Below are 17,170 nucleotides of genomic sequence, written 5' to 3'. Positions count from 1 at the left end.
GCAAGTGCCGTCCCCGCTCCTGCCCCTGCACTACACAGGCCTGTGGGGAGGGGGATTCTCCCCCCACCCACCCTCTAAAATTGTGTAGTCTTTCCCAGAGAGGCTCTGGTATCCTGATTTACTAACTTTTAATGTTAAAATCAAGTAGTGTGTGCACTATATAGAGCTAAAAGGAGTTGGACTTGGTGGGGTTTGAAGCTGCCTTCCAAGGCAGACTTCTTGCATAATAGTGTGTTTCATAAATTCTATTTAATCTTCCTTGGTATAAAATGACCTTGTAGATTTAGGAGGGAAGTGTGTGATTGCAGCTGCTGCCTTTTAAAAACTCTAAATATAAACAGATTTTTAGAAAGCATGAAAAATGATCAGCAGTGTTTTCTCTGGTTTGAATTGAAAGTCAGGACTCTGGCATCTGATGACGGTCAGAGCAGTTTGAGAAGATGGCTTGTAGTGTTCCTGCTCCACTGATGTAGTCTGTGCTGGTAATTCTTGTGGGCAGTTTTGGAGAAGAGAAGGTTGGAACAAGACATGGTCCTCGAGCCTCTTCGGCTGTGGAGGAGCTGGTGGGGGAGATCCTCATCCTGGCCTGTCTTGCTCGGCATACGTTTTGCTCTGAGCCCATCTCTTCTGAGAAAGAATGAGTAGTTTGTACATGTTGCACAAACGAGGTTTCACCAAGGTCTTACACAACGGTGTTCGCATTTCCCTGCTTCGGATGGAAATTTCTCACCGGGTGCCTGCAAGATTATATTTGCTTATTCTAGGGTTGCCTCTCCATCAGATCATAGTTTCGGGTTGAGCCAGCGCTTAGGGATATGGTGGAGTTGAGAACGGTCAGTGTGAGGTTAATGGCTGGACTGGAGGATCTTCAAGGTCCTTTCCAACTTAGGTGATTCTGTGATAGTTACTCCATGAAAGTAAAATGGTAATCTCTCAACCTTCGGTCTTTCTTCTTTGTCATCTGACAGCTGCTGGTTGGCAGAAGAAATTCTTGGGTAGCAGGCACGTAATGTTGCATTTTATACTGCTGACACCTGTCCCTTGTGTTTGTTCTGTCTTCAAGTTTATCAGTTTCTTATTTTAATCGTCCTTTGTACAGTGCCTCTCACTTTTGTAAGCAGTAGACTTCAAATAGGACAATTTATTATACCAGAATTAACAATGAAGATATTAAATACTGGTTGCAGCATTGATCTCCGCCAACGATTTGTCTTCAGTTTGATATTTTCATCTTGCCTAAGTCTTGTCAGGACAGCTCTCCTTCATCTCCTCAGTCCTTGCAAATCCCGTGGGTAACTCACTTCCTTGTGATACCATTTCAGCTTTGCCGCTAGTTAACATGTGAATTATTTTGTATTAGTTGGCATGAAAAGGAAAAAAACCTTACTCGTACTCAGTCAAGATGGTCTGTGCTTACTCCGAGTGTTGAGAGTCGTGGTTATGCACAAAAAGTCAGTCAGATCCTGACTTTGCTTGTACAGAGACTGGAGCAGGGATGGACCTGGACAAAGAGACGTGGTGATTGGGTGCCAGCTTAGCTGATAACTTGCCTTTTATTGCTGGTTGAAAGCTTCATGTTGTTTAAACCCTTCTGCTTACGTTGATGGAGCTTGAGGTTGGTGCTCCCGAAGCCACGCACGTGTGTGTTCAGCTCGAGAGACAATTCAGGGCTTCTGCAGCTTGTTCCAATGGTGTAACAAGCAAGATGACTGGTTTTAATAGTCTGGAGTCATGTCACATGCTCTGACCGCTTTGAGTTATGTTAAACAGGTAATAAACATTAAGATTTCTTTAGTTAATGGTGTTCTGACAGGTAGATTACTTGAGCAGAATTAATGGAAAGGAGGACCTTGGGGAAAAGAGGTGGGGTTTTTTTGAGAGGTTTCTGAAGTGGTGGTATCACAAGAATTAGGTCTAAGAGTAAAAAAAATAAAGAAAAATTCACCTCAATATTTCACATAATTTTTCAGCATATGCCAAATACTGTGGTTTAATAATTTTGGGGGAAAGAATCTTTTTTTAAAAAACAACCATAAAACAAACAAACAAAAATAAAACAAACAAACAAACAAACAAAAAAAAAAAAAACAAAACAAAAGCCCAAACAAACAAAAAACCCAAAACAACCAAAAAAAACCCAAACAAAAAACCAATAAGAAGAAATCTTGCTGTGTTGTTTAGGATGTTTAAATTTATACCCAAACTCCCAAATTTCTTCTTTTTGGAAGTTCTACAGAAAAATTGCAAAAACCTGATATTTTTCGTTCTTAAAAATAAACAAGAAACTTTTAAAAGCTTTTCCAAGCCAGATCACCGTAACTCTGTCAGCCGAAGGGGGACCCTCTGAGGCCCTGTCTGCGCTGGCCGGTGCGTTCCTCGCCTTCCGGCTGACCCGCACATCCGTGGTGTACCCGACAATTCCCTAAAAGAAGAAAAAAGCTGTTGTCTGGAGCAGATGAGTTGATGTGGAATTGCTTTTGTGTAGGTAAATACTAATTAGTTATTTATGTGTTTGTTTATTTCAGGGATAGACTTCAAGATTAAAACTGTTGAATTACAAGGAAAGAAGATCAAGCTACAGATATGGTGAGTAATAGACCCAAGAAGCTACGGGGTGGCATCCTTCTGGGTGGCTTCTTCCAGAAGCAGGTCTTCCTGAGAAGAGTTTGCTCTTCCTGAGATTATTCAGGTATCTAATTTTGTAACTGTGTGTTGTATTTTCCATAGCGCTAAAGCTCAGTGTTATCTCCCTAAACATTTTTTAAGAAAAGGGGAAGAGATCTGCGTGATGTTTGTAACCACTGTTCCTGCCTGCTCCCTCGGACAGGCTGCTGGCAGATCTCCTGTTTGGGAGGACAGGATCCTTGCAGTCTGTGATTTAGTGGGAAGTGCTTTAAAACTGGAATTTTTTAATTATGAGTTGCCTCGAATCTATGACTATAAATTCACTAGTAGCCTTGCTTTGTGTCAGCAAGAAAGTGTAATCCACGTCTCCACTTATTTTATATTTTTCTGTGGTAAGCTGGAGGGTTTCTCAGCTGGCTGAAAACATGGCTGCTTCTATGTAGGGAAGCCTAACATGAGGCAGAACTTGAACTCTTAACTTGTTACCTAACTAGAGATTTTTCTTGTGTTTTAATAGTCCTGTAACAACTCAAGTCAGGAAAGCTAATGGCTTTTCCTAGCCTGTATGTTTTAGGCTCCCTCCTCGACCGTGTACGACTATTGCTGGTGCATTCTCCAGCTTTACCAAGAGTCCAAAACTTGCATTTGTTGAGACCTTCAATTTTCCCATTTTGTCGCCCACTAATAAATATCTTTTATGACTTGATAACATTGACGTTTGTAGATGCTGATGGATGGGTTCCAGTTAGGAGGCACTGATCTCTCTCTGTCTGGGGGTAGGACTGGCTGAACGATTATCCTTCCTAACGAGTGTGTTCTGAATCCTCCTCGTTACCAGCATGCTGAGCGTGCACCTTGTCTCCTAGTTGTTTCTCTCATCCCCATCCCACGAGCACCTCCTTCGCAGAAGTTGGCCAGCTTAGTTGTTTTGTTTTGTGCCCTGCAAGGGAAGGAGCTGTCGAAGGCGATGGTGTTGTATAAACTGCGTAGCCGGTCGATAAGGAAGCGCTTGGATGATGAAGCAGCTCAGCGTGCTGGAGTGCGTTGGTGCGGAGCCGTCTGGGTCAGGGCAGGGTTTTAGCTGGAGCTGCCTGAGGAAGGATGGGCAGAGATCAACTGGGAACCGAAAGCAGAGCGGCGGGAAGGAAGGAACCGAGAGCAGGAGCTGAAGAGGCATTTGGGGGTGATGCAGCTTCATTGATTGACTCGCTGGGCAGCTCTTGCTATAGGAGTTCACCAGACTGTTAACAGCCAGCTTTTCAACCCAGAGCAAACCATAACTTATAACAAACATTTTGTCGTATTTTTCACCCCAACAGGGTAGGTGCTGGGAACTACCGTGGGATGGAAAGGTAGAACAAAACACTGGAATGACTTAAAGGAAGCGTTAGATTAAATTTAGGAAAAAAAGTCATTGTGAAATGTAAAAACAAAAATATGGAATACTTGAGGATGTTTAATGCGTATGCAGATGAAGAAGCCAAGCCATAATGAAGCTGTAAGCGTTGTGGGTTTTAGTGGCTTAGGGGAATGAAGAGGGGTTTGAGTGAGCCGAGTTCTATGAAACTGCAACTTTTAAACATTGCAAAGTTGGGAGGTCGTTGTCTGAATCTGCTTCTTGTTCTTGCCAGTTTAAAATTGACATTTGAAATGAAACTTGGAAAGCAGAAAATGAAATTCCTATGGCATGCACTTTTGATGGAAAAAAAAATTTAAAAATCTAGGCTTTGTAGTTTCCAACTTTTCCTGTACAAGGAGTTTTGCCCAGCGGTGGTTTGGTGGCTAGAACAGTAGTGCCTTTTGGTGAAGATACTTTGTGCAGCACATCTATATTTAACCACCGCTTCCTGTAGTTAAACTCGCCCTGTACTTCTAGGAGTTGTGTAACAGATTTCCAGAATTACACTTCGCTCCCGCTGCAGCAGTTTTGTGAGCAAGGGATGTGTTTAGTGGAACATTTCCTGTGTCAACCCAAGGCTGTTCTTGTAGCTTTTCTTGCATCCAGAGTATGGGTTGTGCTTTTTATAACTGAAGTAGGCCCAGGAGCCAACGTAGCTGAATCAGCAAAATGTCTTTGGAGTCGTCGGTAGCATTTCCACAGGGACACGGCTCGGTGCTTGATTAACCTCAGCAGAAGGTAACAAAGGGCTGATGGGGATGAGAAAACGGACTTTTGGTTGGGGCAGGAGATGAGACTCTTGGCACTTGGCTGCTTTCAGTTAGTATTGCATTGCAGGCATGCCTGTATCCACACACAGGATTTAGAGGAGGAATGATGGATATTTCATTTGTGGGATTCCCCCTACATCAGAAAACAATTGTCCTGTTCATGAGACTGCCTGCCAGCTCGCCCTTTCTCGTACGCGCATCTGCGCTGCTGCTGGTCGCTTACAGAGACGGGATGAGTCCAGCCGTGGCTCTCCAAAGTGCCACCATGCCTTTTGTAACGCTATTTTCTTGCTTCCTTACAGGCCCTTTTATTGTTAGAAGCAAAGGCAATTTTGTCCTGTCGTTGCTGTTATCATCATCATCATCACTATTATTATCGGTGCTTATTCAGATTGAAACCTCTTTTTTTTTTTTTTTTTCAGAATAGTGACATTCAGCTGTTTGTGAAATGACAGATGGTGACAGAATTTTGTACCTTGAACACCTTCCTACGTGTTAGCCATTTCCCAAATATGACAGACTTTCTTCACCTGGAGTTGCTCAGTGTTTGTGAGGGAGCTGTGCTCAGTGAGCCGTCACTGGTGAAAGTGGTGGCTGAGCAAACCTGTCACTTAGAGAATAAGCTTTCTCCGACAGTGGGAGCGATGAAGTATTTGATTATGTAGCATTCATTTACATAGGTGAAAAGGGTATTTCTTTTCACATACAGCAAGAGAAATAAACTGTTCCTCAGTTTAAAATTACTGTATTGATCTGGCTCTCACTGATCCATACAGTCCTCCATTACCCACATACTAAATTTTGCTTAGACTGTTGTCCTGGTACAGGAGTTGCTCTCTGGCTGCCTGCAAAGCTGGGTCGCTGTGTTTCACTGTGGCTGGTACTGGCTTTTGTACTCCTGGGGGGGGGGCTGCAGTCACAAGGGACAATTAGTTTTACAGAAAACAGATAAAACCAGCACTTTCTGGTATAGCTCTGCTCCTTTGCTACACAGTGAGATAGGTACCTGCTTCTCTTCCTGGGTGTGGAAAATGAGCAGACGTGGCAGTAGCGCAGTCATGCCTTGACCTCTGAAATATATATAGAGAGAGAGTAGAGCAAGAATACAAAGGTCAAGCGGAGTTAAACCTTGCCAGAGGCGATAAGCAACTTGATACTTCATAGCTATTAAAAAGTGGGGTTACTGGTCAGTAAGGATCAAGCCAGGATTAAAGCATTTTCATATTGCGCCAAATGTGAATGTGACTGTTGCCAAAACGACATTGAGATGGGGAGAGGGGAGGTTGGGACAACAGGAAGAGGAGGCTGGTGGGACCTGGTGGCAAGCGGGACCGTGTCTGCGTGCAGGGAGGTTCTGGAGGAGCCCAGCACCGTGCCTGGGCTGCCAGCAGGGAGCAGGATGGGACACGGCTCTCGGGACTGGCCTTTGGGCTTCAGGGCAGACCCATCGGGAGGACCACTGGTACGTGAAATTCGGGGTGGAAGCACCTGGAAGAGTCAAGTGTCTTGGTTAGGTGATTGTACTCCGTGGCTGTTTGGAAAAAGATGTGACAGTGTGTGATAAGATGCCGTGTGGGAAGCCACCAGTGGTGGGCTTAGTACAGGGATTGGGAGAAAGGAATTGGAGTAAAGATGTGGGAGTGGAAATGCTTATGAAGGGTGGGGCCTGGGAGGGTTGACACTGATGAATGTGATTAATACAGTAATGCTTGCAGTACAGAGAAGGGAGGGAGAATAAAAGAACCAAAATGAGAGGTTACTGCTCCAGGAAAAGACGGTGTTACCGTTGCGAAAGCGATGAAACTCTTTAGAGGAATAGAGTGGTAGAGCTAAAAATTCAGCTCTGAGGAGTGAATACCATAACGCTCCAGGAACTCAGGTAGAATTGCTTTGAAATGGAAACCGAAAGGCTTAGGCGTCCTGTAATTCACCAAACTTACTAGCTCAGTGTAGCAATTGAAAAATTAAATGTGATTTTTCTGATACCGTGAGTGCGATTGTTTCCAGTGGGCAGGGAAGTGTCACAGCCCAACGTAATACACAACTTTGATTAGCAGGCCTAACATAATATACAATTTTGATTAGCAGGCCTTAGAAAGAAAGAGGCAAGTAGGATGATCAGAGGGATGTAATAACTATTTTAGGAAGAACAGCTGGAAAGATTGGGATTCTTCAGGATATCAGAGAAGTGATCAAAGCGCATTTTTAAAATCATGACTATACTGGAAAAGGTAGGTAGAGACTGATGTAACTCATTGCCTTTTCCAATACCAGAGCATTAGTTCTGGCCTAAGGCTTGAAGGTGGCACGTGCAAAACACAAGGAAACAAAGTTAAGCTGTGAAACTCCTCATCACAAGATGTTGTGGTAGCTGCAGGTGTACGTGGGATTTCACGAGGGGATGGTCTGGTTTGGACTGTCACATAGATGGATCTCGGGCTCCAGAAGTCCTTGAACTCCACAGAAGTGAAAGCTTGAAAACCTCTGGCCTGACAAGTGCGGCTCTTACATGCTTGTGAGAGTGCACAGAAGTCAGGTCTAGGTTTTTCATCCTGGTGAAACGAAGGCTGAAAGGAGATGTTACTGTCATCTAAAACATACATCTAAAAAATAGCAGACAGGGAGGAGGAGGAAGGACTTTATAAGCTCAAGGACAGTGGAAATCAAAGTTGCTGGAAATCCAGCAGCAGGAGCGGGAGACTGGGAGAAGCTCTAGTTCAGCGTAATGGAAATGAAATAAAGGGAAATGCAGAAGGAAAAAAACCCAGATCGGCCAGGTAGAACTTGGCATGATGTATCCTGTTCTGCTATTGCAGAACTTACCCCAGGAGCCCTCTTTCCATTTATTCAAGAATATTCTGTGAAAAATGGTTGCAGAAAATACAGCCACTTTCTGGTCTCTCCATTCACAGACTCCACGGTCTGGGAAGACAATGAGGAACTGGAGGAGATGATCCTGAGGTGGAATTACAGGATGTTGATGTTGGGAGAGTGAATCCAAAACAAAAAACCCCCGAAGATGTTTATGCTGACTGTGGGATGCTGGAGGGGTGGGGTAGGGCCAAAAGCTGTTGAAGAAATTACTGCAGTAATTAGGAACAGGTTTGTAGGGATTATCAACAGACTGGGGTTATGGGAGCAGTGGTGAGTGCTCAGCCTTTTCCAGAGGTCCTTATTTGCCTTTTCAAGTCAGAGTAGTAATCCCAAGCTTCATTAAACAGCCACATGGTGTATACACATCTAGTCTTAAACTAGTCTTAAGCTGATCTTAAGGAGTAACCACAAGAGATGGGTAGAGCTGTATGAAGAGTTAGTTCTGCAGGGGTTCATGGGGGACTAACAGTTGTTGATTCCTCACTTGCGAATTCTCTATTTGCCAGTTTTCATGCGGATTCCTGGCGTGGTGTTGGTGGGCAGTGTGTGTTGTCAAGCCAGACCGAGGAACTCAGAGATGAGGTGAAGGACAGTAGGTGTAAGTTAGCAAAGTGCTTGTTCTTCTTGTGCCTGGACAGGCTTGTTGCAAGGCGGTGACTTGCGTCGTTAAGGCCAGAAAGGTGAGATCTAAAAGGCTACGCATCCTGGAGAGCTTCCAGAGCTGGGCAGGACAAATGATCCCTTTCTCTTCGGTGGTGTATGAAACAGTCATACCTGACAGTGTTGGATTAGTATGGAAGCAGTACAATGACAAAATTGCTTCTGTAGCAAACTGAAAAACACTTAACGATTCGAAGGCATCTAAATTTTTTCTTTTTTTCCTACTTAGCTGCTACGCTGACCCTCCTGTCTTTACATAAAATTTGTATGTCAGCCTATTTTCCTACAGTCTGCTTGACTGATTCCAAATTTTAGAAACAGCCTTATTTTTTCTAGCATGCAGCTCTCAACTGTGTAGAAGACCATAAAGCAATTTTTTTTTTCAGTGCATCTTTGCTGGGAACACTTTTACATGGCTAGAAAAGGGTCCTCAGAATTTTTTATTCAGCAGTGGGCTCGTTGCAACAGTAATGGGCTGACCTGGAACAGCGGAAAGAAACGTGCAGCAGCGTGGCTATCTGAAATAACTACAGCCGTGGAAATGCCCTGTTACCTGCAAGTTCTTGCATTTAATAAGTACAGAGGTGAACAGCCAGAGCTGCAGACAGCACCACTAGCTGTTGTGGTGTGATTGTTGTGTGCACTAGTGTGTGATCAGTCTCATTAAGATTTGCAATTATCCTAGGAACTTCTAAAAGTTAACTCTTGCTGCTGAGAGCTTTTGAGACTGTTCACCATGTGCATAGCTCAAGGTGGAAGGGACTCTCTTGGCATGTCACTCTGACTTCCTATAAAACAATTAGATTCTTCACTCATAGATTATTTTTTTTTCCTTGGCTGAATATTTTTCAGAAAAGCTGAAATTTGCCAGTCGTGAGGTATCTTACAGATGTTCCTTTGTGAAGGAAGTTTTTCGCTAAAGCTTCCAGAGTGTGCCTGATGTCAGCAGTACAGTTTCTTCAATGCAGTATTGTGCTGTGTAGTTTTAAAAATATTATAAGAAGAAACAGTGGGACATAATAAAATTCTTAAGAATATTTTGCTAGGAAGTATTTGGTTTAATATGTTGAAGACTCTTATTTCGAGCTGTGTGGACTGGAAGGATCTTCACAGACCATCAGATATAATCTCTTCTTGTTGCATCCCTGTGAATCTTTCATAGATAAGTCATAGTACATCTTAAGGTTTCTTTAGTCTCTGCCAGGTCAACCGGAAAGCTGTCCCAGAAATTCCTTTCTCTGTTGGTTAAACCTCTAATATGATACAGCTTATGCATACTTTAATGTTGGCATGAGAGTAATTTAAATAGATTTTTCACTTTCCTTGTGCTTCTCCTTTCCCTAGTCCCACAGGATGACCTTCTTTGTCTTTATTTTGCAGCTAAACAAACCAAGTTCCCCCTTTCCTCCTGTGCAGTAGAGCTTCATTTTCCTAAGCTATCTTAGTAGCCCTCATCTACATTTATTTGAGCTTGGAAAGCTAGCGAGCTTCTGCAGTTGTTTTTGCCTGTGTCGAGGATTTGCTGCACACCCGTAGCTTTGGAGCATATTCTTAAATCCTAGAGGTTGGAACAAAAGAATGGCAAGCCAGGGCAGTGAACAAGACACGTGGTCTCTGACTGTCTTGTGGCGTTTGCTCAGGGTGGATTCATCGGTCATAGGCAGTTTGAAAACCATAACTCATTTCCTCTGTTTGCTTCAGTCAGTTCTCTAATCTCACAGCCATTAAGAGTTATCTCTGAATAATGAATGGAGAATCCATTAAGAAGGGGAAAGGGCAAATATAGTACTTTAAAAAAAAAAAAAAAGGAAACACTCCAGGTTCTTAGCTTTATTCCTCCCCGGCTTTCTTTTCCTCCATTAGCTTCAGTTGCCAGAAGAAACACTGGAGGAGTTAACGAAGCAAGTTTAGTTGTAGGCGCATAGTATGTGACAAGCGATGAGTAACAGCTAGGTGTTGCCCATGCCAAGTTGTGTAAAATCAATCTGAATTCTCACTGTGAGGGCTCCTGGCCTTGTCAGGAGAGGAGAAATTGCAGGTGCCGTATGTCTTGATGTTTTTTGTAAGGCTTTTCTGACAATGCCCTGTTTGATGTAAGCAAGTCGGGGGAAATGACTTGGGTGAAGATGCTATCAAGGGGATACAAAACTCCTGGTGAGAGAAAATAAGTGATGTGCAAAAGTTCTGTTGAGATATTTTGCAGGAGTCTGTCCTGAGTCTCACAATAGGCAGTGTTTTCTTTAATGTTTGGGATAAGGGAATAGAGAGTATGGTTCTTGTCTTTAAGTTAAGCAAGAAACGATGAAGTTGGAAAGTATCAATTGTGCAGAGGACTGGATGATAATTCAGATTGCTTTCGACTGATTGGAGAAATGTCACTGGAAAAAGTCCTGTGAAATTTGGTAGAGACAAATGCAAAGTTAGCAAGTTCAGTGTGAGTAATCAGTTACTCAAATATCAGAAAAATCTGCTTAATCATGAGGAAAGGGAGTGGGATGCGTAAACAGGCATGCCCAGGTCTTCTGGAAGATGTTCCTGCACGAGGCTGGTAAGACTTCAGCTGGACTAGTGTCCTGGTTTTTGCTTAGACCTGGGCAAATCAGAGGGAGTCTGGAGAGAGTAAATAGGTGAGGCCGTGTATCTTAGACATTTGGCCAGTGAGTAAGGTCTAAAGAACTTGAGGTGTCTTGAGAACCTTCAGAGAAGGTGCAAGAGCTGTGTTTGATGTTTGTGTTTAGTTGTAGAGAGGAGGGAGATGAACTCCTCTAGTTATCTATGAAAGGGAAGACAAGGATTAACTTGCACTAAGGAAAACCTGAGTGTGCCATCAGGAGAAACTTCCAAGTGGGACAGAAAGGAAATGAGAGAGGGGGACTGAAGCCAGCAATCCTCAGAGGTCTCCAGCAGAACTTTTGGGAATAATGTGAGTATCCCTCAACGTTTTGTAGAGCCAGGGAGTGGACTAGGTTGCCTCTCGAGGCTACTGCCAGCGAGCCGGACCTCTGCGCAGCACGGCCTGTTAGAACAGCTCCGAACAGAGTGGTGCTCAGGTTTAGGACCTGCCCCTATTCTTCCTCCTCCTCCTCTGCTCTTCGCCTTCTTCCTGGTATTTGTCATTTCCTAGGAGGAGGTAAAATCTTGGGAGCAATCAGCCTTAAAACCATGATCTGGGGTCTGAGCCAAACAGGAGGCGATAAGACTCTTGGAGAAGAAACTTTGTACAGCGTTTCCCCTTCATCTTAGGAACTTTTCCTCCGTGGTATCTTCAGCTTTTGAGGCTTTTCATTTACTCCCCATTTGCCAGCTGATACCTGGCCAGAAATCTAACATGTGCTTAAACAAATTGATTTGGCAACTGCAGTCAGTGTTTGTTGGTTCAACTGTAGGTGCCAGGACGGTGGGGAGAGCTGAGTTTCCACAGGACTCAGTGCCTGGTGGTGTCCATGTTCTGCCCAGGCATTTGCTGTGACCTCAGGAACAGTTGAGAGGGAAACGAGTTGAACTGGTTCAACTGAAGTCTGTCATCTTTTCTGAGGTTACTGGTTTGTGAACAAGGAAATGTGGGTCTGGGGGGGAATGCTGTACCTTTCGGGAGGAGGTTAGGGAATGGGTAATCTCAATTTAGACCAGTTTAAATTTGGAGACATATCTGATTCTACCTTATCATAGAATAGTTCGAGTGGGAAGGGGCCTTACAGCCCATCCAGTCCCACCCCTCTGCCATGGGCAGGGACACCTTCCACTAGCCCAGGTTGCCCAAAGCCCCGTCCAACCTGGCCTTGAACCCTTCCAGGGAGGGGGCAGCCACAGCTTCTCTGGGCAACCTGTGCCAGGGCCTCACCCCCCCCACAGGGAAGAATTTCTTCCTTACATCTAACCTAAATCTCCCCTCTTTCAGTTTAAAACCGTTCCCCTTGTCCTGTCCCTCCCCCCTTTCCTGTAGCCCTTTTCAGTCCTGGGAGGCCGCTCTAAGGTCTCCCCGGAGCCTTCTCTTCTCCAGCTGAACCCCCCCAACTCTCTCAGCCTGTCCTCACAGGGGGGTGCTCCAGCCCCCCGAGCATCTTCGTGGCCTCCTCTGGCCCTGCTCAAGCAGGTCCGTGTCCTTATGTGAATAGTGTCACTGAAAACTAGCTGTAAACATGTAATCTGTTGGATTTATGTCCTCTGAAAGACACTGTAGAATGTGGCAGTTAACTCCTGATTCTCAACTGAATGGCCTGCAGGTTTAACCAAATCTCATGCACTCTCCATCAAACATCTGGGAACGAGATGGGAAAACACATACTGTTATTAGTATTGCACTGTTTATTTTCAACATATTGCTTGTAGAAATCAACAATTTAATGTTACAGTACATCTCCTAGATTTATTTTTCATACATTTTGATCTAAATTTCAGCAATTTACGTTTGTAAAATCAATTTAAAGCTTTATAAAATTGATCTGAAAAAACAGAATTCCTCTCAGTATTAAGTCTGAGTTCCAGAAAATGTTGAGTGATTGGCTTCGTGGCTGCTCAGCAGCTGGTGAAATGGAAAGGGATCTTCTTGGGCATTGTGGTGGTGTTGATTGGGTAGTTGGGTCACGTCGTTGCTGGTCACAGTTCCAGTCTCTCCTGACTTTGACAGCAGCGTTGCTAAACAGCCTACAACATTTTGGAAACTTTCTATAGAAACTTGAGTACCGAGTCCGCGGGGCTTGTGCTGTGTCAGTGGTTATGGCATGTAAGTTAAAAATTGTAAATGGAGTTTTAAAGTGGCTTATTCTTATGTTAATTTGGGAAGAACTGGTCAGTAACAGGAGAGAGTGTCTGGGACAGCAGCATTTCAGGGTCGTTCAGACTCTCACTGCTGGAGCTCGCAGTCCTATCGAAGTGTTGGCAGAGCATTTTTTGCTCCTGTTTCGTGCAGTCCACTGCTGGTTCCTACCAAGGCTCAGGAGTCTGAGACACTTCCCTGAGATATGAGACTTGGCAGTGAAAGTTTTTCCTTTCAGGTGCAAGTTTCAAGTTGTCCATAAAAATACAAAGTTTAAAATGAAGAAATTTCTACCGTGACTTGATACTGAGTTTATTTATTGTGGTAAGATAGTAGACGACCTACTGCAACCTACCACTCTGCTGTTCAACAGATGGCTTCATCCTCTGCCACCTTAGTCGTGTAAGCCCAGTTACGCAGTCCAGCATCTTGTTTCTGTCCTAGTTGACTCTGAAATGTGTTTTACTTTAAAGGGGATTGGGTTTTTAAAAATCTGGAAGAGAAACGTCAAACCCTCAGTTTCTGTAGCCTCCTGAGCCTGGCTTACCGAAGCTTGCCCGTTCTGCGAGTGTTCAGCTACACCTGGGAGGGAACAGGTCTACCTTGAAGCTGGTGCACGTTGGAGGATGTCCTACTGCTCTTTGAAAACATCACACATCCCCCCGTAGCAGTGCCGTAGAGCACGTACAGGGCCGTGCACACTTGTCTAATGGATATACCACGCAGGGTTCTTCAAGCTTGCCTCTGATACATACTCTTGTCTGTTTTCTGCAGGGACACGGCAGGGCAGGAACGATTTCACACCATCACCACCTCCTATTACAGAGGTGCCATGGGCATCATGCTAGTATATGACATCACCAATGCCAAGAGCTTTGAAAACATCAGCAAGTGGCTCAGAAACATAGATGAGGTGAGTAACGTTTGTAAGATTCCAGAATTGAGCTGTTTGGTGTGACCCGTAGAGCGTGTGATGAGTCCCGCAGAACTCAGCTTCTGCTTCTACCCTGGCAGAAGGTGTAAATTAACACGGGTTTGGGTGCTGTTCTTTGGCTGTCCTGTGTTCCCTCCCTCAACTCTCCCTTCAGCAATGGCATGAAGGGTTGCGATGCTGCACAGGAGCTAGTGGTGTCCTAAAACGTCAAATTCATACACAAGTGAACTTTGTTTCTGTGCTGGAGAATACTCAGAGGTAAGGAATGTGTCTTCTAGTAACTGGGAGCTGCAGTTTTCGGGAGGAGCTGCCACCACGAGGTGGTGTGCAGAGGAGCAACGCGAAGCCGTAAGCTCTAGAGTAGCTATAGAATACGTCACTTCTCGTTCTAACCTATTTTATAAGGATGGCTGTGTAAATTCTCAAAGATCATTAAATACGCTCACCTCCGCTCCCTCAAAATTGACGTCGTGAAATATTTGCAAGTTTTATCATGGGTGTTGCAGGTAGTATGGCGAACTGCTCTCGTTGAGTGTTGGCAAACTGCTCAAACCTGCATAGCTGATTTTTTTTCTCCTTGTTTGAGAAGTACCAAACAAGGAGGCTGGTAAGATTTCAAGCCAGCTCAAGTGAAGCAGAAGAAACTGATGTGGAAACATTCAGGGCCTGGATACCCAAGAGTTCATTCTCCCGGAGTTCTGAGGTGTTAGAGAGCAGCACAGCTGTTAGTTCTTGGTTTTGTTTTGCTGTTCCCAGCTGGAATAAATGTTGGGATTTTCCAGCTTCGTGTTTTTTCTAGAAAGCATGAAGATGGCCCTGTAGAACCGAGTGTCAGCAGATGGGTGCTGTCAGACTGGTGAAAGGTTCTTAGAGAGCAAAAATTTTATATTGGGACTTAAATTTTCTAGCATGAGAAATGGGAAACTCTACTGTTACAGAAAGGTACACGTTTTGGTACAGAAGGAGGGGCGGGGAAGTAAGGCAGCACAGGAAGAAACTCAGAGACAAGTTGAATGTAAACTTGAAACCAGGGTCTTTAGATTCTGCAGTTGCTTTGTTTAAAAACAATTCAGCAGTATCCAGGAGTAAGGGATGTCGTTCATCCCATCATGTCTGAGGAGAGAGTGGTTTTGCTGCCCTCATGGTTTTAAATCTGCACCACACAAACCCCGGCAGCTGATTTCAGGTACGTGGGGACAGCAGCGTGGTTACTGCAGTTTTATAAGGGATGTTTGACCCTTCAGGAAGCTTTTTTTATTGTGGAAGAAGCTCACTAAAGGAGTGCATTTGCAGGAGTGACGGGTGAAGTCGTCCTCTGGGGTTCCAGGTGCAGCGTTGAGGCTTCTCACTAAAATGTGTGGCAGGTGTAACCCGCTCAGGGACAGGACATTGCAAATGGTAGTTGTGAACGAAGGGATGGAGTGCTTCAGTTTTACACAGCATTAATATCGCCGAGGATATTCTCTGAAGGAGGAGAATTTTCAACAAGCCAGCTGCTCTTCTGAATTGCTAGTCTGTGCAAGGAGCCTCTTCTACAGGCCACTTAAGCCTTGATTTAGAAATAGCCAGGAAACCTAGAGACATTACACCTTCATCCTTGTGAAATACTTCATTATTTAAAGCTCACACATTCTGCAGAGGTGTCCTGTGCTGTGCACTTTTGTTTGGGCTTGAGTAGAGTTGAGTTGCTCAAGCGCACGGTTCTGTATGTTGGGGCTGGCTGTAGTTGAAAGAAGACTCTTGCTGTGTAAGCAGTTTTGGGCGTGAAAAGTTAACGTTTTCAGAGTTTTATTCTATGTGACATCTTAATCTGCCTTTGGCAACTGGCTGCTCTTCCTCCTTGTGACCTGAAAGAAAAAAAACTGGGGGTGATTCTCCTGAGGGATGTGAAATGGGTTGTTACTGTAAGCAGGAGCATGGCAACGTGGATCTCTTGCCTCTGTAGTTGTGTTAGTAATGCTTCTGTAAAGTAGTATTAAGAGCGTTGGAGTGAAAGTAAATTCAGATTAGTCTTTCCAAGAAGCTGCTCATGGCAGGTTTCAAAGTACTTCAGTTATCCACTTAAGTGATGCTTTGTGTTGGGGCTGCTGGAGCTTTTCTGCTAGTCTGGTGCATCTCTCTGGCATATTCTTTCCTTCCTGTGATGGATATTGGCAGTGCTTCCATAACTGAACCACCGGGGTATTTTTGCTTGTTCAGTGTTCCTCGAGAAAGCATTGGTGGTGTATTAGAAATAGTGTGGCCAGCAGAAGCAGGGAGGTGATAGTCCCCCTGTGCTCTGCACTGGTGAGGCCACACCTGGAGTGTTGTGTCCAGTTTTGGGCACCTCAATCCGAGAGAGATCTCGAGGGGCTGGAGCGAGTGCAGAGGAGGGCAACGAAGCTGGGGAAGGGCCTGGAGAATAAATCCTGTGAGGAGCGATGGAAGGAGCTGGGACTGTTCAGTGTGAGGAGGAGAAGGCTGAGGGGAGACCTCATCACTCTCTACAGCTCCCTGAAAGGACATTGTAGAGAGGTTGGTGCTGGTCTCTTCTCCCAGGGAATTAGTGACAGAACAAGAGGGAACGGCTTTAAACTGCAACAGGGGAGGTTCAGACTGGACATGAGGAGAAAATGTTTCCCAGCAAGAGTGGTCAGAGAGTGGAATAGGCTGCCCAGGGAGGGGGTGGAGTCCCCCTCCCTGGGTGTGTTTAAGGGCCGTTTGGATGAGCTGTTGGGGGATGTGGTGTAGGGGAGAACTTTGTAGAGTCGGGCTGAGGGTTGGACTCGATGATCCCAAGGGGCTTTTCCAACCTGAATGATTCTGGGATTCTGTGTTTGCTTTTGCCTTACAAAGGTGATTCCCTCAGTGCATGGTCCTGCTTTTCTTTGCATCCTGGACGTTAGCAGGGTGCTCACTTCAGTTTTCCCTCGGCGATGACCTGGTTTACATGTGCTCAGTGCACAGTCTGCGTTACATTTCCCTGCAGGAAGTACTTAGCAGATGGAGCTCAAGCAGAAAGCTGACACGCAGTCTTGCTGTCATTGCGACATCAGAGGAGCAGCGTGATGCTAGAGCGCTGTAATTTCCCTTTGTTAGTTAACTCGGTAACTCCTCTCAAAAAAAAAAATAAACTAACAGGCGAACAGGTTTATTTACCAAGTTCTTGGTTA

At 44.7% G+C, this 17,170-nt stretch overlaps 1 protein-coding gene across 1 annotated transcript in view; it reads left to right on the top strand.

The window, feature by feature from the left end:
* Window positions 1-17,170, top strand: part of RAB10 (RAB10, member RAS oncogene family) — a 51,477-nt gene that overhangs the window by 28,007 nt on the left and 6,300 nt on the right. Inside the window, exons 2-3 of the mRNA XM_074820405.1 lie at window positions 2,526-2,586; window positions 13,859-13,997. Coding sequence (XP_074676506.1) covers window positions 2,526-2,586; window positions 13,859-13,997 — 200 coding nt within the window. The remainder of the gene's footprint in view (window positions 1-2,525; window positions 2,587-13,858; window positions 13,998-17,170) is intronic.

The sequence above is a fragment of the Strix aluco genome, chromosome 3, assembly GCF_031877795.1.
Source record: "Strix aluco isolate bStrAlu1 chromosome 3, bStrAlu1.hap1, whole genome shotgun sequence".
NCBI classification, from domain to species: domain Eukaryota; kingdom Metazoa; phylum Chordata; class Aves; order Strigiformes; family Strigidae; genus Strix; species Strix aluco.
Note: the sequence above shows the minus strand (reverse complement) of the source record. Positions and strands in the feature narration are given on the sequence as shown.